The sequence below is a fragment of the Rattus norvegicus genome, chromosome 12, assembly GCF_021556685.1.
Source record: "Rattus norvegicus strain SHRSP/BbbUtx chromosome 12, alternate assembly SHRSP_T2T, whole genome shotgun sequence".
Taxonomy (NCBI): Eukaryota; Metazoa; Chordata; class Mammalia; order Rodentia; family Muridae; genus Rattus; species Rattus norvegicus.
In genome coordinates this window covers 4188881-4215330 of record NC_141545.1, presented here as the reverse complement: position 1 = coordinate 4215330, position 26450 = coordinate 4188881, and the positions used below count along the sequence as shown (strand labels likewise).

Genomic DNA, 26450 nt, shown 5'->3' with positions numbered 1-26450 from the left:
GATCTCAAAGGGGGTAACGCTGAATCTGGAAGGGGTATTTTTTTTTTGCTCTGAGGAGAGCAAGTGGGAAGGAGTGTCACTCAGTCTGGGCCAGTCTCCATGGTCAATTTAATTTGGTCAGGGTCTCTTTTAGAGTTTTATTTATTTATTTTACCTGTCTTGAACTTTGAGGTCTGTAAATATAATGTAATTTTTAATCGACCTCTAAATACTTGGCCACACCCTGGCTTACCTTGGCAACAAAAGTAGGGCCGTTGTCTGCTTGATGATTGTAGAGGCCGTCTCTCATTTGGTGAGGAAAGCTTCTATCTATTCCTGAAAAAGTATCTACAAGCACTATTTTTCTGGTTTTATGTCAGTGAAATTTACTTTGACTTTTTATTAAACTCTCTAGGTCTCTTTGCCCTGTTTGCTTGTTAAGCATTTACTACTGACATACCATACATATATATATATTTTTTTTTCTCTCTGGCTAAAATCTTAAAGTCTATTATATATATCTTAGCTATTTGGACAAACTTTTTATCTCTTAAATGAGTCCATTTCTGTATTTGGCAAAATGAGTCTTTTCTTTGTTCTCTGGGGAGTATAGCTTTCCCTCAAGTGTGCCATTGTCCTTTTTCTTTTAAGCAATTTGGGCCTTTTCTAAGTGAGGCCATCCCTTAGTCCGATCCTAGTTCTCAGTGGCTGTATCTTGTAGGCCTGTAACCAGGATAGGCTCCTGCATAGCCATTTTTCGAGCCACTTTATCTGCCACTGAATCTCTTCTTTCCTGATATTCTCAGCAATGAATAGTACTCACAGTTGTTGGCTTCACCAGGGCATCCAAGAGATGGCAAAGGCATCTGTCACACTGATGTGTGCTGGGGGGATAGAAGTTCAGCCATCCCAGATGACATCGTGTTGTCTACCATGGCAGCACCCACTTATCTGTGACCTTCATTCATGAGGAGAACTGTTCCCGTCTGTGGACAAGGTCCTCGGCTTTCAGCAGGGGTCAATCAGCCAGTCGCAGACCACCCATGGGCTTCTGCCAGGGCTTGACACTCGTGTTGTGGTGGCTCCAGGTCAGGATTGGGCAGCAAGGTGACCAGATTGTCCCCAACCGGTGGAAAATCTAGTCCATGGCAGCTGACCAGTGGTCCCATCTTTTGGGACGTTCTATTCAAAGGCAAAACATCAGCCACTCTATCACAGTTTAAGTCCTGGATTGGGTGATAATTGTCAGAGTCCGGCTGGCAGTAATGATGTGTTCCAGGCAGAACGGCACTAAGCCACAAACACATCTCTCAGCATCAGGTACTGGTGCACTGAGACAGGTCTTAAGCTCCACATATACAGTCTGTAGATATGTATACACATGGGCTCACCCAGCCATTTTAGCCCACGCAAGCCATTTTGGAGAGCAAATTTTTCATGAGCAAGGGATAGGGGCAGTCAGGGATGACCATGAGCTAGTGGGTGGGTTAACCGGCCCACACCAAGGTCCACTGTTCTTCGGGCAGTCCATAAGTATTGTTCGTTGTCAGTAGCCCCTTGTACTCAAGGTCTTCGGTTATTGGCCCACTGGGGGGGGGCATAGGAGCACGGCGCATTGGGTCCCTGTATCCACACTTCCCTTCTATCTCTGTATATAGCCAGCACTCTAGGACCAAGAAGCTCTCCAGTGGTCCCTCTTGTTCTTTCTTGACCTTTCTCTGACCCACTATCCCTTTTTTTTCGTATTAGGCACACTGATCTTTAGCCAGGTACCATCTTCTTAGGTTCTCTAACTACTGTGGCCGGAATATGTTCTTCTCTTGTCTCTTTTTTTTTCTCTAGCTTCCTGTTCTTTTTACTTTCTTTCCTCTTTCTCTTCCTCAGTCTCTCTGTCTGTATCTTCTTCTACAGCTATTAGTTGCTGTCCAATTTTGTGCACTGACCCTGAACCATATATCAACCTTATTTTCTCTGCAACTTACAACAACTCTCTCAATGACTTAGCTGAATCCTTCAAGTTTCTGTAATTTTTTCTTTATATCTTTTTTTTTTACTTTAGCCAAATTGGTGGGGCACTTTATAGCCCCTCAGAGACCCACCCTTGGAGCCTGGCAGCAGACCTGGAGCACTCCCTACCTTTAGGCGTAATGAATCCAACAGGCAGAAGTGAGGGCCTTCTATCCATGTCTGGAACATTCTTTCTGGCCTCCAGTAGGTGAGAAAACAAGAGAATCTTGAGAATAGAGATCTACTGAAGAGGGCAAACAGCATTTAGTCACACAGCTAAAACAGGAGGCTCTCTTGGGACAAAAGGGCCATTGTACAAACAAGCACAAGCTTTGCTCACCTTTTGAGAGGCAGCAGATCTTGTCTGAATCCTGGGGCTTGACCTCGGGAAGTAGGTACTGGACTGGGGTATGCTTAGGGATGGTGCCATTTGGCAGGGTCTCCCCATCATCTTGGCAGACATAGCAGAAGAGAGAGTGGAGGATGTCCCTACTAGGATAGAGAGATGGTTAGAACCTGGGTGCTAGATGCCAGGTGGCTGACAAAAGAATCGTAACCAGTTCACCTGGGGCGTATTTTGACCACAGGGGCAGGAACTGGCTGCTGTGGAATAGGATCAAAGGCACTCTCCATGTTAATGATGACCAACGAGAAAAGTAATCTAATGCCGGAGACTGACTCCTCCCTTGGAATAAGGGCAGCAGATAAGGCAGGCTTCTTTAAAGAACTTCTCTTAATGAGTGCTCTCCTTCTGTGAGGAAATGTCAGTAATTCCTTTCTTGTTCTTGTTTAAAACACTATGTTTTAAAAATTAACCTTGGCTATCAACCAACACAGCGCGACTAGAGCGGGGTTCACAAAATTAAGTTTCTTATTAAGCATTAAGGGGACCAAGTAAAACTCTTCGGCGAACAAAGCAAACAGTTTCATAATTTTAAACACAGTCATCAGTCCAAGATTTCAAACATAGTCATTTGTCCAAAGTCCAAAAACGAAACAAAAGCCAAAAAGATACTAGACAATACCAAAAAAAAAAAAAAGAAAAAAAAAAACCAAACCAGATAAACAAGACCAAGACAAAGCATCCTATAACCAATTTCCACAGATGTTCAAAGAAAATTAGGACACAAAGAAGACAATTCTAACAGTCAAACAAGCAACAGACAGACTCGCCGCACGGCTTCGGTGTCAAACTGAAACCAAAAGTTCAGTGGATCCGGCTCTCTCCTTTCTCCTCTAACCCAAAACCACGTATCCTTCTGATACGGGCTGAGCCCCGAAAACCGGGCTCCAAACACCCTTGGAACGTCTTCCAGGGCTGTGGGGGAGAAGTCCGAGCTCGTCAGCTCCTTCTCTGGCCCGCCCAAATACAAACGGTCTAGACCCAAGCCAAGAAACTAAGCATTTACAGAACAAGTCACAAAGCAAGACAAGACAGGACAAGACAAACGCTGGCCAGCTTACCTCCCGGTGGGTGGTCGGTGGTCTCTGGGTAGAGGATCTCCCATCCCGGACGAGCCCCCAAATGAAAGACCCTCAGAGAGAATCTTCCCTCAGGAGGGAGATCTTCGAGCCCAAGTCTGAGTCCACAGGCTGCAATCAGCAAGAGGATTTTTATTGATCAAGATACACAGATATCTGTGGGCATCTCAGTCAATTCAGAAGACTGACGCGCCTAGCAGAACCAAGGATGGGCTTTTTTATAGGGTTCTGGGAAGCAGAAGCAAGCATACAGAAGCAGATGCATGGTTACAGGGGTCAGCCCAGGGGCAAGTTCTCTATAGTGTGTTCTTGGAACATAATGGCTGACTCGGCCTCCCACCAGGGTGTGGGACCTCTCCCGGGGCTTTCTACATTTCTTTCTAATTGTCAGGCGCTCAACCACAATCATCCTGTCGCTAGGCTCTCCACACATATCCTGCATGGCAGCTGATGTGTACTCGGTGTTCTGACCTTTCCCTGAACCAGTCTTCCTAAATATAGCCTTGTAAAATGGCATTACTACTGCTAGGCTGGGGTCTTTCCGTTACTGCTATTAGGCTGGGGTCTTTCACAGGAAATACAGAATCCTACTAGAGGTCAGAAAAAAAATGTTCCAGACACAGATGTAAGACCCTAACTTCTGCCTGTTGGATTCAATATGCCTGAAGGTAGGGAGTGCTCCGGGTCTGCCCCCAGGCTCCAAGGTTGGGTCTCCGAGGGGCTAAAAAATGCCCCACCAATCTGTCTATGATAAGGAAAATATATAAAGAGAAAGTTACAGAAATTTAAAGGGTTAAGAATTTAGAGAGCTAAAGAGAGATAAAAGACAAGAGAGGAACTTATACTGGCCACAGTAGTTAGGGAACCTAAGAAGACAGTACTTGACAACAGAAGAGAATTCCTGGCTAAAGATCAGTGTGCCTAATACAAAAAAAAAGGATACTGGGTCAGAGACTGCCCCAGAAAGAATAAGAGGGGCCACTGGAGAGCCTCTTGGTCCTAGAGTGCTGGCTATGCGCAGAGATAGAAGAGAAGCCCGCCCAGTTGTTTTATGGATACAGAGACCCAACGCTCTGTGCTCCTATGCCCCAGTGGGCCAGTATCCAAAGACCTTGGGTACAGGGGGCTACTGACAACAAACAATACTTATGTACTACCCGAAGAACTGTGGACCTTGGTGTGGGCCGGGTAACCCACTAGCTCATGGTCATCCCTGACTGCCCCTATCCCTTGCTCATGAAAAATTTGCTCTCCAAGATGGCTTGTGTGGGCTAAAATGGCTGGGTGAGGCCATGTGTATGCATATCTGCAGACTGTGTATGTGGAGCTTAAGACTGTCTCAGTGCACCAGTACCTGATGCTGGGAGATGTGTGGCTTAGTGCTGTTCTGCCTAGAACCCATCACTCCTGCCAGCCGGGCACTAACAACTGTCACCCAATCCAGGGTGATAGAGTGGCTGATGTTTTGCCTCTGAATAAAAAGTCCCAAAAGATGGGACCACTGGTCAGCTGCCATGGAATAGATTCTCCACCGGTTCGGGGCAATCTGGTCACCTTGCTGCCCAATCATGACCCGGAGCCACCATAGCATGAGTATCAAGTACTGGCAGAAGCCAATGGGGGGGAAAAAGACCTCTGCGACTGGCTGATTGATCCCTGCTGAAAGCCGAGGCTACCTTGTCTACCGATGGAAACAGTTCTCTTCATAAAGGTCAGAGATAAGTACATGCTACAATGAAGGACAACACAAATGTCATCTGGGATGGACAAACCTCTACCCCCAACCACATCAGTGCCACAGATGCCTTACAGTGTCTTGGATGCCCTGATGAAGCCAACAACTGTGAGTATTATTCGTTGCCCAGGACATCAGGAAAGAAGAGATTCAGTGACATGGGACAGTAACAAAACAGATAAAGTGGCTCGGGGAATGGCTATGCAGGAGCCTATCCTGGTTACAGGCCTACAAGAGACAGCCACTGTGAAGTGGAATTAGACTAAGGGATGGCCTCACTTAGAATGTACAACAGAAGAAAAGGCCCAAATTGCTTATCTCCTAGTGTTTGTAGATACCTTTTCAGGAATAGATAAAAGCTTTCCTAACCAAACAAGAGATGGCCTCGATAGTCATCCAGAAGATACTGGAAGAAATCTTCCCCTGATTTGGAATGCCCAAGGTAATCTGGTCAGACAATGTCCCTACATTCGTTGCCAAGCTAAGCCAGGGTGTGGCCAAGTATTTAGAGTTCAATTAAAAATTACATTATATCTACAGACCTCAAAGTTCAAGACAGATAGAATAAATAGATAAAGCTCTAAAACAGACCCTGACCAAATTAACCGTGGAGACTGGTGCAGACTGGGTGATACTCCTTCCCTCTTGCTCTCTTCAGAGCAAGAAATCTCCCTTCTAGATTCAGCTTCACCCCCTTTGAGATCTTATATGGGGCCTCAGCTCCTCTGACTGTATTAGATGATGTTACTGAGCCAACATGTCATAGTAATAATGATTTGTATACCAGGCTAAAAGACCTACAGCTGATACAGAAAGAAATCTGCTCACAGCTGGCAGCAGCCTATGCCCCGGGGACCCCCCGAGACATCTCATCAGTTCCAGGTCAGAGATGCAGCTACATACAATGACACGGAGCCCAGACACTCGGGCCTCACTGGAAAGGACCGTACCTGGTACTGCTGACCACCCTGACAGCTGTCAAGTCTCAGCCTTCACTAGCCACATGCTAGCCATTGGGGCTGAGAGCTGGGACCTAGAGAGACACTCAGATCTTCAAAAAGCTCCCTAGACTTACACATCAGAGATGGTTCGAGAGCTGGTTTAGGAGATCTCCTTAGATGACTACTCTGATATCTTCCCTTATGGGACCCTTCTTAATTTTGCTTCTGTTTTCGATTATAGGTCCCTGTGTCTTAAATAAGCTAGTTACCTTTATTAAAAAAAGAGGAGTACTGTTCAGATTTTGATGTTTCGTCAACAATATCATGTTTTACAAGGTTAAAAAATATTATAAAGATAAAAAATTTATTTCTAAGATTAGAACTAGCCAGTAGAAGAAGTAGAGAATAAAAGGTAAATGTTTTAAAGTTGCCCCCCTAGACACAAAGTTTAGAGCAGAAAAAAAAAAAAAAACAGGTTAGGCCCCAGAATTGTATGTTCCAAGAAGCCTCTCCTAGGGCTATAGAATGGATAATTACATTGGCCAGCTCAACAGCTTTCTCCCAGAAACTAGCTGACCATAAATCTTAGAGAACAATCTTGAGAAGCAGGAAACAACTTCTCCTAGGAACTAGTGGACCATGAAGTTAAACAATCAGAGAAGTAGGAGACAGCTTCTCCTAGGAAACAATCTTGGGGGACAGAGAGTTCTTCCTTGTGATTTTTCACTGTTATTCTACACACTTTCCAATGACGCCATCCCTGCTCCTCGAGTTGTGGTTTCTCCCTTTAAATACCTCTTCTCCCAGCCTCTCGGGGTCGAACTCCACTGCCCCTGCGTGGGATACGAGTCTCGACCCCAGTGCACTGGTTGCTATCGATAAACCTCATGTGATTACAACAAGGATGATCTTGTGTGAGTTCTTCGGGGGGGTTGCGTCATCCCGAGACTTGAGTGAGGGTCTCCCCACTCTGGGGGTCTTTCAAGCCAATACGGAGGAAAAATAAGTGGAGCTCGGAAGCCAAAGGGGGATGAAGGTTGTGACATCTGAGCCATTGTGATGCTAGAGCCACATAGCTCGGTTTAATTTAGGTTCTGATTTGTCATACAGTACAGATGAGTAAGAGAATTAAAGCTGAGTAGCACTTGTGTGTGTGTGTGTGTGTGTGTGTGTGTGTGTGCGTGCACACTTGTGTGTGTACATCTGTGTGTATATGTGTGTGTGCATGTTTGTGTGTCTGTGTGTCTATGTGTTTGTGCATGAGAGTGTTTGTGTGTGCATGTGTGTGTGTCTGTGTATGCATGTGTGTGCATGTGTGTTTGCATCTGTGTGTGTCTGTGTGTGCATGTATGTGTACATATGTGTGCATGTGTTCTCTGTGCATGTGTGTGTCTGTGCATGTGTGTGCATGTGTGTGGGTGTGTGTGTCTGTGTGTGTTAGTCCTACACTTTTGTCATGTGGTGATAGCGTATCACCATAATCCGATGAAACCTTCTGTCACGATGACCTCTGTCCTGTGACCCTTATAAAAGGGTCTGACGTCCTCTGTCCACATTCCCGGATTTTGCGTCTCTCTGACCTTTAAGAACTTGTTAAGTGTGAAAATGTCAGATGTAGTCTCACATGTTTGCGTTTGTCTGTGCTCCAGCTCGTGTTTGGGATAGATGTGAAGAAGTTTTGCGGTAACCTTGAACTACCTTTTGCTCATCTCTCAGATAAGAATCCTGGCTCCCACCCTTGTGCTCCTAGATGCTTTTAGTCTTTGGACCCTGAGTAGAGACAGTTTACACACTAGACAAGAGAGAAAATGAGTTTGAGAAAAACAGTCCTCTGGACTCTCCACAGATGCTTTGGTGAAAGAAGGAAAATGAGCTTAAGCTTTTTTGGAGCTCTCCTGGGGACAGAAGGAGGTGGGAAACCTCTTGCCTCCTTGCTTTCTCCTTTTGGAGAAGTGCTTATGTCTGGCTCTGGGTCCTTTAAGTAGGATATCTGGGACCTTTTGGTGGGACACCATCTAGCTCCTTCCCTCTATGTCTATTGTCTCTCCTTGGTGGTCCAAGCTGTCCATGTATGTCAGTTTATGGCTGGGTTTTGCTTCTAGTTGCTTGAATGTTTTGTGTTTCATGTTTAAAAGAAAAAAATGGTTAAAACTTTAAATGCTGGTTGATTCCTCCATTGATTTAGTTTTAAGTCCTTTCAAGAAAGGAACAAATAAATAAAAAGCAGTTTTAATTGACCTTTGAAGACCTGCATCATAGATAACTGGTTATCTCTGGTGTCAACAGTCATGCATGTCTCTGACTGGATCTGGCATCAATGGAGGAATGTAGCTAGGAGCCTAGGTCTGTCCACTGGGGAAGCTCCCCAGGTGGCTGGCTAAATGTTTACACAAGCTGATCTTAAAGGTGCCAGCAGCTTCAAAGCTTCTATGGTAATGGAGCTGTTAGCTGTTTCTCTTAGAGTAATCTTTGACTGTGATTATTGGATTCAACACGTAACAAGGTGCTTCTTAAAAGAAAATGACAGCTAGAAAAAGTAAAAATGGTGTTTAATCTAAATACTAAAGATATGTATTGTCACTTCATTTTTTTTCTGTTTGGTTTTCAATGTATAATGCGCTCTACATATCTTGGCTATAGGTGACTGGCTTTTAAGTTACTGGGTATGGTTAAAAATTTGTAACATTGGAAACAGAAAGTTGGCTTAAAACTGGAGTCATTCTAGACAACACGTGGCATGAGCCAACCAAGGGAAACAGGTCTAGATTGGGATAATATTTTAATATAACTCTTATCATGGAAACCATACTTATAAAAGAATTTAGGGCAATGTCTCTTTGGTGAGGTATTAGAGCCTGCACCATTGTTCGTTCATACGCAAGACTTGGCAGTCATACTTTATAGCACGAGGAATGGATTTGGAGTTTTAGAGAGACTGAATTTTAGAGAATAGATTGTTTGTTGGAGGGTGAGTTTTGCTTTCCAAAGTTATGGCTGTGCTCTTGTGTTACAAGGGAAACTTAAAGATTGTGGTTAATGATTGCCAGTGTTACACTGACTACAGTTTACAGTTCGATCACAGAGAGATGCCGTATTCTAACTCACACACATTTGCAATTAAGGAAAAATCAAACAGGTGGAGATTGTTACGAAGGGTTGATGAGGCTATGGAACTTGTAAGAGCATTACAGCCTGATTGCTTACTCCAACTGCTATTTCAAGAAATACGTATAGAATTATTATAGGTTTAAGAGATTGTTTATATGCTGTTTCTTTGCACTCTGGGGTTGTTATGAAATATTGCGTTATTGCGTTTTCTTGGGTGTTGTTTGCCTTGACCATACATTTGTATGCCTTTTTGAAAGAAAAATGTATTCATTTTTATTTATTTTGATGAATTGTTCTTTGGCTGACTTTTGTCTGTGGTCTCTCTGCATGCAGTTCCCTCAGTGGCCAGCGGAGGGCTCTAGATACCCTGTTACATATGATGGTTAAGCACACTATAGGTCCTCTGAGTGAGCAGCAGATTTTGCATTGGGTTCTGGTGTTTATGACCTGGAGTATGCCTCTCCCCTATGTTTGTCTCTGGTGTTTACTGTCACTCATGTCTCTGACTGGATCCAGCCTCACTGGAGGAATGTAGAGTTCTGTGAGCTGGGTGACAGCTGATCTCCTGGGAGTCAGGTAGTACTGTCTCTGTTTAGGGTGGGCCTCCTGTGTCTCTGGTTAGAGCAGGCCTCCAGGGTCCCTGGAGTACAAACCCACAGGCCTCAGAGAATTTTGAGAGAATCTGTACTATTATTTTCTATCTTCCCTTCACATTTCCTACATCTTTAATAGAGTACAGATTTGGTAACTATGTATTATATTTCCTAGGTTTCTCTCAAACCAAGAGTTTGCATGTGACTAACTTCTAGCCAGAAACATATGAACAGAGTCCATAGGCAAAATGTCTGCCATTTTCTTCTTTATGTTTACCCTCCCTAGTACTAGGATCAAATTCCTATATTCTTTTTTTTTCCTTTTTTCTATTTTTCAGAGCTGGGGACTGAACCCAGGGCCTTGTGCTTGCTAGGGAAGCGCTCTACCACTGAGCTAAATCCCCAACCCCAAATTCCTATATTCTTAATGATAGTTGCTTCATTCAATATGAAGAATGTATGTGTAAGTAAAAGCCATATACAGCAAACCAGTTGCTAATATTAAACTAAATGGAGAGAAACTTGAAGCAATCCCACTAAAATCAGGGACTAAACAAGGCTTCCCACTCTCTCCCTACTTATTCAATATAGTATTTGAAGTTCTAGACAGAGCAATCAGACAACAAAAGGAAATCAAGGGGATTCAGATTGGTAAAGAAGAAGTCAAAATATCACGATTTGCAGATTATATGATAGTATATTTAAGTGATCCCAAAAGTTCCACCAGAGAACTACTAAAGCTGATAATTTCAGCAAAGTGGCTGGGTATAAAATTAACTCAAATAAATCAGTAGCCTTCCTCTACACAAAAGAGAAACTAGCCAAGAAAGAAATTAGGGAAACGACACACTTCATAATAGACTATAAATGACAATATAAATAAAAGACAATATAAAGTACTTCAGTGTGACATTAACCAAGTAAGTAAAAGATCTGTACAATAAGAACTTCAAAACACTGAAGAAAGAAATTGAAGAAGACCTCAGAAGATGGAAAGATCTCCCATGCTCATGGATTGGCAGGATTAATATAGTAAAAATGGCCATTTTACCAAAAGCGATCTACAGATTCAATGCAATCCCCATCAAAATACCAATCCAATTCTTCAAAGAGTTAGACAGAACAATGTGCAAATTCATCTGGAATAACAACAAACCCAGGAGAGCTAAAACTATTCTCAACAATAAAAGGAATACAGGGGGAATCACTATCCTTGAACTCAAGTAATATTACAGAGCAATAGTGAAAAAAACTGCATGGTATTGGTATAGAGACAGACAGATAGACCAATGGAACATAATTGAAGACCCAGAAATGAACCCACACACCTATGGGCACCTGATTTTTGACAAAGAAGCCAAAACCATTCAATGGAAAAAAGATAGCATTTTCAGCAAATGGTGCTGGTTCAACTGGAGGTCAACATGTAGAAGAATGCAGATCGATCCAAGCTTATCACCCTGTACAAAACTTAAGTCCAAGTGGATCAAGGACCTCCACATCAAACCAGATACACTTAAACTAATAGAACAAAAACTAGGGCAGCATCTCTAACACATGGGCACTGGAAAAAATTTCCTGAACAAAACACCAATGGCTTATGCTCTAAGATCAAGAATCGACAAATAGGATCTCATAAAACTGCAAAGCTTTTGTAAGGCAAAAGACACAGTGGTTAGGACAAATCGGCAACCAACAGATTGGGAAGAGATCTTTACCAATCCTACAACAGATAGAGGACATATATCCAAAATATACAAAGAACTCAAGAAGTTAGACCACAGGGAGACAAATAACCCTATTAAAAAATGGGGTTCAGAACTAAACAAAGAATTCACAGCTGAGCAATTCCGAATTGCTGAGAAACACCTAAAGAAATGTTCAACATCTTTATTCATAAGGGAAATGCAAATCAAAACAACCCTGAGATTTCACCTCACACCAGTGAGAATGGCTAAGATCAAAAACTCAGGTGACAACAAATGCTGGCGAGGATGTGGAGAAAGAGGAACACTCCTCCATTGTTGGTGGAATTGCAGACTGGTCAAATCATTCTGGAAATCAGTCTGGAGGTTCCTCAGAAAATTGGACATTAAACTACCTGAGGATCCAGCTATACCTCTCTTGGGCATATACCCACAAGATGCCCCAACATATAAAAAAGACACGTGCTCAACTATGTTCATAGCAGCCTTATTTATAATAGCGAAGAGCTTGAAGGGGCTCGAGACCCCTTATGATCAACAATGCCAAGCAACTAGAGCTTACAGGGACTAAGCCACTACCTAAAGATTATACATGGACCGACCCTGGACTCTGACCTCATAGGTAGCAATGAATATCCTAGTAAGATCAAAAGTGGAAGGGGAAGCCCTTGGTCCTGCTAAGACTGAACCCCCAATGAACGTGATTGTTGGGGGGAGGGTGCCAAAGGGGGGAGGGTGGGGAGGGGAACACCCATAAAGAGTGGGACGGGGAGGGATTAGGGGGATGTTTGCCCGGAAACCGGGAAAGGGAATAAGATTCATAATGTAAATACGAAATACTCAAGTTAATAATAATAATAAAAAAAAAGAATGTATGTTCAATGTGTCAACATCTGGTGTTGGGGATTGTCTCATTTTGTCCCCCCAAAGCCTCACTTCTAGACCTGAGTGCCCCTGAGGGCTTCAACTGATAATAAAGTGTTGCCATAGCCAATGGCTGAGCAGAAATACAGAAAGACAGGTCAAGGGTTGGGAGAGAGGAGAGGATGAACAGAGTCACCATGATCCAGAGTTAGAAGGATCAGATAAAAGAGCTACATGAGAGAAAGCAGCCTATGATGTAGGTAGAAGGGAATAGGACCCTATTGGGGGAGTGGGGTGTTTCCCATAAGGTAACAGGGCAGCAAAGATAAAACATACATTTAAAGGTGTGAAACCTGGGATGCTGGGTGGAAGGGAGATGTATGGTAGCTGTCAGGAGAATTAGAAATGTGTCTTTCATTCTCGGAACCAGAGAACTCTTGAGCAGGTGCCATGACTGTACTAAGGAGCCAAAGTTGTTTGATTAATTCACTGCTACAGTCTGGTACATTTAGGTCCCAAGTGAGGGTCGCATTACCCTGGATACGTGTTACACAGCCCAGTTAGCCAATAAACAGTTTATTCAGTTTCAACTTCTTTTAAATGCAAAGCATGATAAAAGTTTTCCACCATTTCTAGTTCTCACCAGCTGCTATTTCTGTAGCAATAGCACATCTTGGATCAAAGTGACCCAAACCTCCTTGCAGACTGAGAAATCTGTCAGCAGCCCAACTCTTAGACGTGTTAGAGGTGCTGCTGTCTAATTAAGCTATAAACAGAGTTACTTTCTCACGAGAAAATGACCGTGAAGTCCATGTCCTCAGTTTCGCAGCTTATTTGGGAGACAGATCACCAGGATCCTCTGCTTGAGGAAGTTGCCTCCTCTATATCTCAGTGTGCTGAGAGTGACCGAACCATCCGAGGGTGCCCTGCAGCAGGGAAGCTAGGAGAAGTCTCCTCATGACATTTCTCTAAATTAACGAAAAATAGTGTCAACCCTAATCCCTAGAGAATGGCCAAGCAGACAGAGGGACCTGTGGCCCTGAATAGCCAGAGAAATGCTGCCCTCTGCGGATTGGCTGCCTACTTTTGGACTATCACAGGCAAGGGAAAACTCTCAATATTTGCACCAGATCCAGTCTTTTCCAATAGTTTGGCCTGTGCCCTAATTAACTTAAAAACACTTAATAATTTTAGTATTAATAATTTATTCCACATTTCAGCTACATAATTCAGTCTGTGCCTAAAATGGGAAAAATGAAAGGAAGTAAATTCTTAGTAATCTCAGATGTAAGAGTCAGGGACTTTAGAGAATTATCCAGCCTTTGTTGTATAACTAAACCTTCAAGAATTTCCTCTTAAACCTTGAGTGTAACCAAGCAAGACTGAGCCAGAAAGCAACACTCTGGTTCACTTTTATACTAGACTCAAGGACAGTCATATACAATACACACATCAATCACAGACATTTTCTTTTGTCTTCTCCTGCTTACATGGAAAGCCATGGAGCCAGAAACTCAGATGATAAACTTCAGTCCAAACACAAGAAGCCAATTAAAATAACAACAACAATAAAGAAACTGGTTTGATGGCACACACTGTTGCTGGGGGGACAGAGACTCCATATCCTCCCTAGCCAGCCAGACGGGCTGTCCTATTCCTAATCAAATGAAAACTCCCATTTTATAAAAACTGGTGGATGGCACCTGAAGAATAAACCCCAAGGTTGTCCTCTGGCCTGCACACATGCAAGCTCACATATGCAGAGCCACAGGACCAAACTAGCCTGTAAAAGGTTTTTCATGAGCCAGGAAGATAGCTCAATGGGTAAAGGTTCTTGTGTGGCCAAGCCTGACATAATCAGTTCACTACCTGGGACCTACACAGAAACCTGACTCCTACCAGATGGCCCTGACCTCCATCCTTTGAGGTTTGGTCTGTTGATATGTATTGTAATGCTAACTGCAGGCCTCCACGGCCTGATTGTCCCAGAGACAAGAGAGTCCACATGTAGACCCAAGTGATACTATGTAAACTTGTGTCCCCAAATTATTTCTGATAGATGAATAAAGATTCCAACAGTCAACAGCTGGGCACAGGCAGGGTTTATCATCCAAGGACTTCAGGCATCCAAGAAGAACCATGAATAATAAAGAAGGTGAAGGGAGGAGGAAGCCGCCATGGGTCAGGTGGGTTGGCTAATTGGAGTTAAGAGCAGCTCAGATGAAACACAGCAAATTATATAGTGGAATTATTAGCATTGAAACAGACATAACAGCCAGAGGATCCATGGCTTCCCAGCTCCTGTGCTGATTAAGGCTTAATGTAAATATGAAGCTTGTGGGTGTCTTTTATCTGGGAACTAAGTGTTCAGAGGCAGGGGAGAAAACCTGGGTTGTGATTAAATAATTTCTACCACATCTACACTCACAATTCCTACTCCTCTACACACACACACACACACACAAAAGTAACTGTAATTTTAAAAAAGGGGGATAAGTAACTTGTCATCAACCATGGGGTTCCAAGTTCTATTACTAACACCCATGTGGTAGGAGGATGACCTCCTCACTCATTGTCCTCTGACTTCCATATATGCACACTAACACATATAGGCATATGCACACAGAATATGATAATGTACCAATTAATGGATTAATAAATTAATTAAAGGTTTTTCAAATCATCTATTCTTGGTCCCCGCTCACTTCTGTCTTTGGTTTACACAGCTCTCTTCCCCACATCTGCCTCTCCTTCTCGCATGCCTTTCATGCTTGCATGTGTGTTTCTCCTCTCTTAGTGTCCATGTTTAAATCTATATTCACTTGTTTATAAATTACAGATCTGGTGGCTAGACACATGGTTTCCTGGTTAAAAGAACTTGCTGTGTGATCATAAGGCTTGGAGTTCAAATCCCATCATCCTGCAAACACCGGCCACTACATCTGCCAGGAATCAGACAACATCCTCTGGGGCAGAAATAATGAAATACTGCCAGTAATTTGGAGGATCACACACTTACAAATATATGGCAAAAATGCAAAATTTCTCCTTTTAAAATGTAGCTCACAAAAGTGTTAGGACCTGGGCTATGAATCAAAGGAAAGTAAAAACCGTGGTTCCTTTCATACCATGTGAGCCAACCAAGTATTGTCATCTCTACAAACTTGTTCATTTCTCTGTACCCCAAATTTAAATAGTGGTTTGGGATATTAAATGGGAAACCCCTTAGCAAAGAGTCCTGGAGCATAGTCCATACTATGGAATTCACCAATTATTATTAAGTTTTGGAACAAATGTTAAAAAACAAGTAGGGTTTCATGTTCATGTTTAAGTGTCAGGCACAAGGCTTACAATCCTATGACATAACGGTGAGACTAAAAGGAATTACAAAACATTATTTGCCAAGGAGAAATGCTAAGTAAAAATACGCTCCAACTTGAGAACCAAAATACAACATGTTGGAAAACTCCTTGTAAAAATGGTAGAAAACATCACACTAAAGATAATAAGACACCTCTCCTTCCTGAACACTACAAGAAACAGAATTCCCTGAGATCTTCTAGGTTTTCCTGTCTGGATAAGGGAAGCCCCAGTAAGTTCTCTCGTCACCACAATCTATTTCCAGTAGAACATCAAAGCAAAACCTAGGAAATGCATCTGTAGCTTTCCTATTCTCAGCAATTCATTTTTATTTCATTCTAGACTTATCGATAAACTACTTTGAAAGGCAATCAAATTTTGGTAGGCAGCAAAATTTCCCTCAAAAAATAAATAAAAACGAATTCTATTTTATCTTTGGACAACAATGAAAAGTGTTAGAGAACAAGAAACAGTAACACACCTTTAATCCCAACACTCTGGAGACAGAGGTAGGTAGGCAGATCACTTGACTTTGAAACCAGGCTGATCTATAGGCTACTCAGGAAAAGTTTGCGCATCACTGAAAAATCCAGCCTCCAACAAAAGGAGAGAGAGAAAGAGAGAGAGAGAGAGAGAGGGAGGGAGGGGGGGAAGAACTGATTTTATTAAAAAGATTGAATTATCTGTTTATGTTTCTTTGCTTGGGGACTGGAGTGCAGAGGGTTTTCTAGCAAAATAAAGCAAGCAGAATTTACTTATGAAGCCTGCAGGCTCATTTCCCACGGGAGTACTATCCACCCCACTGCTAAACTCTGCAGAGCATTGACAGAGTGGGTATGAAACTCCTCAAGTTTTCTTTCAAGCTGTAAACTGCAGGCCAGTCGCATCCTCAACGCTGCCTCCCAAAGTGGCATCTCCATCTTATACCATCTCATCCCATGTGGTTGGGGGAATGAGAAGGATATGCAGGCTCTGATGCTGTTTCCACTGTGTTTACTTTCCAAATGCTTTTATATCCTTTCTGTTTTCATGTTCCCCTTATAACAAAAGCCTCTGTGGCACTATTTCTATGTAATTATCTCTAGCTTTTCACTACATGAGTACATGGTGTCCAGACTCTGCTGACTTTAATAGATACTAGAGAAAATTCGAGATCCACACCCCAGACCCCTTTGCCTTTATATTGCTAGTTTCCACCCCAAGTCAGTAGTGCATCGTGAGAGGATTCTCAGAGAGGTGTGTGCACAGTCTAGTTTCTGATGAACAACCTCTGTCTACATCAATTCCTCAATGACAACCCCTCAAACCCTAGGATATGCATCCTAGTAATGTGAGGCAGCCAGTATGAAGCCCCTGACATTTGCTTAGGGCAAACATTTAAGCAGGGCATACCCTGATCTCAGGTGCACGGAAGTTTGTCTGCATGACAGGTGGCTTTGGGTCTTCGTTGAGTAATCCCTACTTAAAGGTGGACTTGTTACAAGAAAGATACCAGAGCTGAGTCTTACATTCTTAGAACTTCATATCTTATCAATTACACTTCTGGGCTGCGTGCTTTCAGTCGCCACGTATTCAAGACACCAGTTTTGTCTGTTTATTTGTTTGTTTGTTTCTAGTATTGGACAGAGAGAGGTAGCAGTTCTACTGTGTTCTGTGTTTCAGACATATGACTCGATGGTTGCCTTTCTGTCTCTACTTCTGCAGTTAGACCATCAGGCTGACTTAGTAAATTGGAATCCTCATTTTGTAGTTCAAAAGTGATTTTTTCCCACTTCTAATTGTAGCATCAGCATCTCAGTACAAGTTTAGTTTATACATAGTCTAGGATTTCTTAACAGAAAACATGTTGATACCCTCAGCTTTAGAACTGAGACATAAAGCTTTGCTAATTTTCAGTTCCTGTTCTTGAGGCCATTGTATTTGGAGAACATCATGTGATTAGTAATTGCACGGCAACTTGGTCAGGCATAGGATGCCCAGGGTCTTACCATATCTGGAAGAGTGTTCTAAAGAGCTTAGCATCCACACTGGTGGACTAAAGGACATAACTGCTCCTCTCTCTCTCTGTGTGTGTGTGTGTGTGTGTGTGTGTGTGTGTGTGTGTGTGTGTGTGTGTGTGTGTATGTGTGTATGTGTGTATGTATGTGTGACATCTGGCCAGTTGCTGGCTGAATAGAAAGAGGAATATAGGTGAAGGTTGATACCTAGCTTGGTTTGGGGGATTGATCTGTCAGTGACATTTTTAATTCTAAGGCTGTAAGGCTGACTAGATCTTAACTGTGAGCTCTACTGTTTTTAGATTTCTTTCAAACATAACACTGGCTTTACAAGTAGACACACATAAATAGCCACATGTAAGCAAGGGCTGGAATACAAACTGAGAAAACTGTTCCTAGGCAGTTTTGTAGCTTAAGTGTGAAATACACTATTGAAAAAAACATAGTGCATCATATGACTGTGTATACAGAACACACATACAGAGAGAGACATATACAATTGGTTCTGTTTCTTTCATTTCTTTGAAGAACTCTGACTAATACTTAGTACTTGAAATCTGAAATTCATAGTTTTCTTTATGGATCTGTAAGTCAGAGGCTTTGGAAGGCAAGTTACTTGCTGTAGGTCATTCTTCAAAGGAAGGCAAAGATAAACATGAAGGAAAGGAGAACGTCTTGGAGGACGTTAACACTGGGCTTGCATAGTTCCATTGGCAGGACTCATGTCTTTCAAAACACTCAGTCTTTACTTCCTGATTTCTACACATGTCTAAATGTTTTCAAAGGGAGTTCTAAGAACTCTATCTGTGCCTGGTAGTAAACAAAACAAGGCTCACACCATTCACTGTAGCAAACAGAAGTCACTGAAACCAGGAGACTAGATTTAAAGGGTGTGCACTGTCATTCACACAGTCCACAGAGTCCTGTGAAGTTTCTATGTTGCTGGCTATTGGATGTTTGCTATCCTGCAGCACCATCAGTCACTATCCTTGGTTTTGTTTTGAGCCTGAACCTCATTGAGGACCTGCTAGAACGGCAGTCTGAGTAGATCTCTGGTCATAGAGGATGAGAGAAAGATGAGAACCATGAAGGTAACCTAGAACTCACGAAGGACTGAAGCCTTTGAGGATACACTGGATGTGCACATATCTTAACGTCTCCAGCCTTAGTAGCACCAGTATCCTGCAGAGTAGTTCAATGATCTGAAAATGTACATGACTTGAGACTTGAAGAACCATTGGTGGAGATCGAGGAGGAGTTCCAAGTGCGGGTGATGTCCTATGCAGCAGGATGAGCCAGCAGGTCAGGGGGAGTGTGGGATGCCACCAGCATGCCCAGAGACTTGCATTTTGTTTTTAGAGTGGGGACACAATGATGATGCTTCTCTGCTGCCTTTCAGATGACAGGTAACATGACACTTGCTCAATCGCAAGCGAGTGCTTGTCACAAGGATTATGGATGGTGTTTTCTTCTCCTCTGGAAGATACAAAGAAACTCTACCATTCAGCTCCTCCAAGGCTTCAGGCATCTGCATGGAAGGCACAGCAAGAGGAGAGATAGTGTCAGTGCATCCATCCACTGCTCCACCACAGTCTGCTTTCTCATTAGGAAAACAAAAGGCCTCCCAGGAATTCTGAGACCTACAAAGAAGGAGGTAGAAACAGCTTTCAATGACTCAAAAGCGTTTTTTAAAAAAATCTATTGAGTGAATTCTCATTTGAAGTTCATAGAACACTCACTTCCTAGTTTGAAAATTGGTATTTGAGGAGCAAATTAAACATCCAAATTTGGTAAAATCTTCCTAAAAATGTATCTTCAGGAAACCAAATAGGTCCAAATGATGACTGTTTTACTGTACAGAAGACTGTTAATTAAGAAAATGGAAAGCAATACAGAATCAGAGGAGCCCACATTCTGTAATTCCTATTAAATTTAGCAATTTAGTTACTATGTTGAATTTTAATTAAAATGTTGCTGTTGGGACCTAAGAAAGTCACGTTGGACCAAAAGTAACCCTGCAGAGATTGCTTTCTTGTTGCTGATGGGGAACGAGGGGCTAAGGGTTAAGTGAAAGCTCAGACTGGACCAACAAGCTCATCAGGTAAAGGAACTTGCTACCAAGCTTCTCGACTTGAGTGTGCTCTCTGGAATCAGGTCCAAAGGACAGAACTCCTCCCAAAAGTTATCCACTGATGCCACACAGTGCACAGTGGAATTCATGTGCACAAGTGCACACACACACACACACACACACACACACACACAGAGAGAGAGAGAGGGGGGACATGAATAAACATAATATATTTTGCAAAGGCTCAAATGTCACAGTGCCTAAGAATGAATCTTAGCATCCAGTCAGTGTTGCAGAACAGAAGGCAGAAGCAGGACAAGTCTACAGCAAGCTAGAAAGTTTCTAAGAATGTGGGTCCTGAGGCAAAACAAGGTTTGGAACCAGGGTGTGTCCAAACAGATGGACCATAAAAGGATTTTTTGAGAACTTGATGCAGACATTTGCACTTGCACCAGAATTATTGTTAATGTTGGCATCCATTCTACACTCCACTGAGCCAAGCTCCCTGGGCAAGCCATCCCCAAATAGGACTTGGAAGTGCCATTTCCACATCTAGCTACTAGGATAATGAGTCCCACCTCTAAATCCCCTGCCTGTGAGTTCAGAGCACTCCAGGGGTATCTGAAAAGATCTTCCCAGTACAGGCCCAATACCTCTGAGACCGTCTCATGCTCTTCCTACCCCAGCTTTAGTCTCCTTGATGGTGACCTGGGCCCTTGAAAACAAAAGAAGTAAAAAGTTCTTAAGAAGCCGTGGCTTTTTGGTAAGCTTCTGGTTCTTAGTGGCTTTGATGAAAAGCTGAATTATAGGAAAAAAGGTTTTGCACATTAATTTGGGATCATAGAATTCACATCCAACAAACTGGCGAGACTGGGCTCAGAGCTGGAGAGGGGAGACTCGGATGGAACTTGAGAACTGTCCAAAGCTACATCCCATTTCCCTTTGCAACTGCAAGAGCGGGAGAGACCCATTTCTGAGTTGTGCTGATCTGTGCTATAGTAGGCTTGGTAATGAGAAAGCACAGTGCCTCCCTTTGTAGCCTTAAACTCCAGGCTCTCCTGTCTCAGTTCCCCAAGCATCAGGAGGGCAGGTGTGCACTGCCACAGCGCTAGCAGGAACAGGAAGATTTCTGTGTTCTGTCATCTTCTTCATGGGCTGAGGCTGAGCCTGGAGTCTCCCTGTCAGTAGCATCTTCCAAGGCTGTTCCTCTGCAGCTCTGCCACCTTTCTTTTTTTAATATCAACCAAGTTTATTTTGCCTTTTAAGTAGTGTTCATATAGCACTACAGGTAGGTAAACAATGTGAATTAGTATACATCATTTCAAAAGCCAGAGTTTTGTTATCGTTGTTGTCATTTTTTAATGAGTTGTGAAAAAGATGCAGCCTATTCTAACAGGATAAATATTTTTAACCATTTCACTTTGAGTTGATGAAGGCTCACAAATGAATGACACTCCTCATTGAGGAAAACAGAAAAATGTTCTCGACAAGGGACAGCTCACACACACAAGCAAAAAAAAAAACTGTGTAAAAATAACTAACTGTTCCCATATTAAACCTTGACCACTGGGGAGATGCCTGGAGAGGTTCACTGACAGATTATTCAAGCACTTAGGCACCCTCTAGAGGAACAACATGAAAACCTTCAAAACTTCTCTTGGAGAGGGTCACTGTCAGAATATTCAAGAACTTGGGCACCCTCTAGAGGAACAACTTGAAAACCTTCAAAACTTCATTTGGAAATAAGAAAAATCTGATTTTACCTAAGCTATCAAATTTTAAGCTCAGAGGTACCACTTGGACATTTTTATGTGGAAACCTCTTCAGAAGGTGTCTTGCTCTAAAGCACCCATGAAATGGGTGCAGCCACTGTCTTTGCTACTGTTCCAGTCCTTTCTGTACAGCAACACAGGGACAATCATCTCCAGTTTCTGAACTGCAGTAAACTGTAAGCACTGCTACAGTGTGGGACAGCTAGCTTTCCTCCTGTTCTTAGGGATAGCATTCTTAACATTTGAATGCCTGTAGCATCGCTCATCTTTGACCCTTCTTCCACCCTCCTTCCTGTCTTTCTATTTGTCTGTGCTAGACAAGGTTCTGCCATTGGACTGTCACTCCATATCTGAGTTTCTTTTCATAGGATTAAATCACCAAATCATGTAAAGTGACATCCCCTGAGATGACATCTTGTTTCCATGTCACTTCCTTATGGCTGTTCTTTTGAGAAAGGCTCTCAATGCACAGCCCAGACTTAACACAACCTCGAGATCCTCCTGCCTGTGACTCCCAGTCCACATCGCTTTCATCTGAAATGAGATTAATAGCTCAAGTTTCAACTTTTGTCCCCAGTACTGGGAGCTTTCTCTCTTGAAGATGCTCTGATAATTTAGTGGGCCAGCGTTGATTTGAATCAGTTTGACTTTGGGTTGACAAAAATTTTCACGGAGTTCATGGACTTCATTTCTTCTCTTTGAGAGTCTCTAAGAACCTGGTTCCTATTTTGTTCTTCAGGGCCCAAGAGTCCAGAGATTAGAAATATACCAAAGGTGAAGATTCTAGTAAGAAATCTTGTCCCGTAAACTCAGGCCTTAAATAGAAGGCTAAGGATGACTTAGAAGTAAAGGCAATGTATTTTTACACTCTGTTCATGGGGAGAATAAAAATCAGTAAGATAGATGGAAAGAGGACAGTAAAGAAAACAGAGACCTGCCCATGAGACCTTAAAGGTATCTGTTGGTTGGGGTTCTCTGTGAGCTTGTAGCCACAACATCATCTCACCTGGATGTTCTACTAACATCATGCCTGGTTGAGTTTACAGTTGTTTAATATCAGACATAGTACTAGTGTCGTAGTCAATGTTGTATTGTTATGAAGAGACACCATGACCATGACAACACTTACAGAGGAAAATTTTTAATTGGGACTGGCTTAACATTTTCATGGTTCTAGTCTATTATTGTCATGGGGGGTGGGAACACAGGAAGCCATGGTACTAGAGAGATAGTTGAGACTTCTACATTTCAATCAGCAAGTAGCAGGAAAGGAGCAAAGACATTGGGCCTAGCTTGACCATTGTTAGATTCTCTTTTTGATCACCAAGAAACAAATAGATTTAGGTCTGTGGAGATTTCCAGGCAAATGTGGGGGTCTGGCCCTGTAATTCTAACAACCTGGAGACAGAGAAAAGTCATGGTGAAGACCAACTTCAGCCCAGAGTGAGGCCCTGTCTCAAAAAAAACAAAACAAAACAAAAAAAACAACAACAACAACAACAACAAAAACAAGAGCCTGAAAAAATGTACCACACCTTGATTACAAAGCCTTCTGGATACCCTGAGAGACTACTGGGGTCAGGCTAGTTGGACATTAAATCTTAACAGTGAACAGCACTGATCAATCAATTGGCCTTGACTGTATATAAAGAGAAAGTGGGTGGAGTATAAATATTCATTTCTCTCTGCGTTCTCAGAGAGGTTAAAATATAGACAGCTGCTCAACCTGCCATGGTGGACTGTGGCCTACAATTGTTGACCAACGTACACCCCTTCATTAAGTTGATTCTTGGGAATGGGATTTAGTAATGGGGAAGGAACTCATGTGGTAGGACATCTACAAATCCGTGTGAACAGGCAGGCGTTTTAAAAATAGGGAAAGGGTCCAGAGGAAGCTTCATAAACAAGAAAATCTCCAAATTGCAGGCTTTAAGTATACTGTATGTAGAACACCAATATTAACATGTAAAATATATCCAGATTTCAAGGAGAGACATTCTAGTCATGGTGGCACATGTTTGTAATCCTGGCACTGGGAAGATGAAGCAGGAGGATCTCTGTGAGTTTGGGTCAGCCCTACATAGTCAGTTCAAAGACCCCTCATAGTTTGTCTAAAATGAATTTTTTTCAGTGAGATAACAAGTCCAGAATAGATTAACAGAAAAGTCCAACAATAGAAGTGTTACTGAGGACGCAGACTGAGAGGGGGCACCCAAAATCCTGGGATGTGGTGTAAGTTGGAAAACATTTTTATGCCAACAAAACTAGGTGTGCACAAACCCTGTGATCGTAAAGGCACTTGCCTGTGTACACTGCATTAGAGGATCTGCCTTCTCAGATCCAAATCCTCCATTTCAAGATGCAAGAAGCAGAGCCACACTGAAAGCTGGGTGAGTCTGCAGGGTGAGTCCAAAGCCATAAGTGCTGTGGACCCCCCTCATTCTGGCAATTCTTGAGGGAACCAGTTACTAATGGTCCAGATTTGGCTCTTCAACATTTCCATCAATTGTTAGTGAGAGCAGGGTATGTTGTCTCTGGGGCCTGAAAAACATTTGACTGTCATTCTTGGAGTTAATCTACTGTGCATGACTAAAGGAATCTGAACCCAGGAACTACTAGCTGGTAGCTTGGTGACATTAAACATGTACCCTTTCCCTGGAGATGCCCCGGAGTGACCTTAGATTGGTCCCATTTCTAGCTGATAGTATTGGAGGTAGCACTTAGATTGGGTATGAGCTCCCTGCTTCTGATCTTTTGGATTATCAGAGTTTCCTATAGAAAAAGACAACATAAGAAAAGTACAATTTATTGAGGTTGGAAGCCCACTGTGGTTGGCATCATTACCATGACATCATTCTGTGAACAGCATATGAAACTGGGCTCTAGCATTCATGTGGTAATTTGTGCCAAAACAAGGTTGCTGAGTGATCATGACAAAAGAGATGAAGTAATAGAAAATATTTGGTAACTTAAGAACATACGATTTTAAAGTTTTAAGCTTGGAGAGTTGTTATAATCATACAAATATTATTTTAAAATGTTTTATGTGTTCAAACATGTATGGCTTAATTAAATGATTAATGAAACATATAAATCTAAAGAAAATGAGAAAACTATCATTATAAGAACTGTGTCTGTTTTATCTTTAGTGGGTTAGAGACTCTGGTGATGACCTATATTCTGTAGCCCCGTTTAGCAGGGTGTCGTGACACTGGGTGCTGAGGACTGCAATATATAGGTTTTCACCATTGGTTCCAAGCTCTGTGTCAGGATCCTCTTTGTCCACATAAGGTTTCAAGTTTGGAACTTTTGGTCAAGCTCAGACATGAGCAAGGGCTCAGCCTTGTGAATAGTCCTTTGTGTCTGTTGCAGGGTCTTTAAGAATGTGACAGGGGAATGGCTAGTAACTTTTACCTAGTGAACATCTCAATATGGGTGGCATCTGACTCTTAGGGCTAAAAATAGGAGGTTAGTCCAATTTTCATAGCTTTCATCGACACATTTATTTTATCCTTCCTGATTTTTGCAGCCTCTATGCATAATGTAATTTTAGATGAACATTTAGGGCTTTTGCCAGATTTAGGGGAAAGTTTGATCATGAAGGTGAGGGCATTGTCAAATCTCAGAGGTAGAGGCAGACCAAATACAGAATGTTTTGTCTTCTGATAACAGCAGAGAGTATGGGTCTCTTGTTCAACAAGAACTTCCATCCATTTGCCTCCTGTTTCTTTTGGTCACTTGGTTTCCTCCTGTGTTCTTTCTGTCAAGGTGAGGAGTCCCCACTCTCTAAAGAGGGCCTATGGACCCTGGCATTGGCAAATGCATGTCAACTGTTTGCAGTATGCATGTCTTTGCCCTTCTCCCAGCAAAATGAATGGGATAAAGCCAGAAGGTCAGCCCTTTGTGCTGAAGTCCATTGGCTGAGGGACTGGGCCGATACCATCCTGGATAGGTGACCACTGCAACCTAGTATACCTGATTTCATGTTGAACAAAGCTGCTCCATATAAAACCTCTTCATGTCTGTAGGAAGTGCAGAGTGCAGCTGCAGTGGAGCCCAGAGTGGAAGCCAGAGGCTTCCAGCCAGCCCCAGAGCAGAGCAGGATGCAGCAGCCACAACTGCAGAGGTAGCAGCAATCAGGCCTGGGTTCCTGCTTAAGACAGGAGATGAAGCTGATCACATCCACCTTCTACCACAGCTATGGTTGTTTCTGTATTGTCAGACCCTGCCGGCAGGATCTGAGCTTTGAGATCCTGTTGATCAGAACTGGAGGAGACAGAGCCTGGGGAGTTCCTGGAGTACATCTCCCCTTATGTGGGTTGTTGTGGGGTCTCTCCACATCCACGGCTATGTCTCTCCTCTGTTCGGTGGAGTCTGATGACCTGAACTTGGCTGCTGTCCTGGAGTGGCTCCTTTGGGTTATCATCTGGTAGTGGGCTGGGTGGGCTGACGGCTATTGTTTTATTAAGTCAGATATGGGTCTGGCCCAGAAGACATGCCTCATAATGGGTTATTTCAATGTTATGCATCCACTTACTGCATTTCCCCTCAGGAGGTCCATTACAATGATGGAGATGTAAGTTAATAACAGTTCCTGGCACAAAGTCAATATATTTATTAGTATGGTTGTAGCAGCAACTGATCGCAAAAAAGCAGGCCAAACAAGATCAAGTCTTTTGGATAGATAGGCCACTAGCCTCCTCCAGGGTCACAGTGCCTGAGACATCCATCATAGCCATCCTACTCCATGAAACTCTTTCTGGGCCTGTGTCCACCACCCACAATACTGCTCAGGAGCCCCTACTGCTAGCATCACCTTAGCATCAGTAGCACCG

The 26450-nt window shown here is 42.8% G+C and overlaps 1 protein-coding gene across 6 annotated transcripts in view; it reads right to left on the bottom strand.

Moving 5' to 3' along the window:
- LOC148001969 (uncharacterized) overlaps positions 1-26450 on the bottom strand; it is a 955959-nt gene that overhangs the window by 1029 nt on the left and 928480 nt on the right. The window contains exons 2-6 of one of the 6 annotated variants that reach the window (XR_015634471.1): positions 3451-3579; positions 2327-2478; positions 2116-2185; positions 803-1342; positions 233-315 (exon numbers count right to left, since the gene is read on the bottom strand). Coding sequence is in view for 3 of the 6 variants with exons in the window: in XM_087579619.1 (XP_087435745.1) it covers positions 1002-1205; positions 2116-2180; positions 2327-2478; positions 2552-2619 (489 nt within the window). In the remaining 3 variants the exon portion in view is untranslated. Of the gene's footprint in view, positions 1-53; positions 1343-2115; positions 2228-2326; positions 2479-2551; positions 2736-3450; positions 3580-26450 lie in introns of those variants that run through there. The other 5 variants (XR_015634472.1, XR_015634470.1, XM_087579618.1 and 2 more) reach the window with 5 other exon arrangements.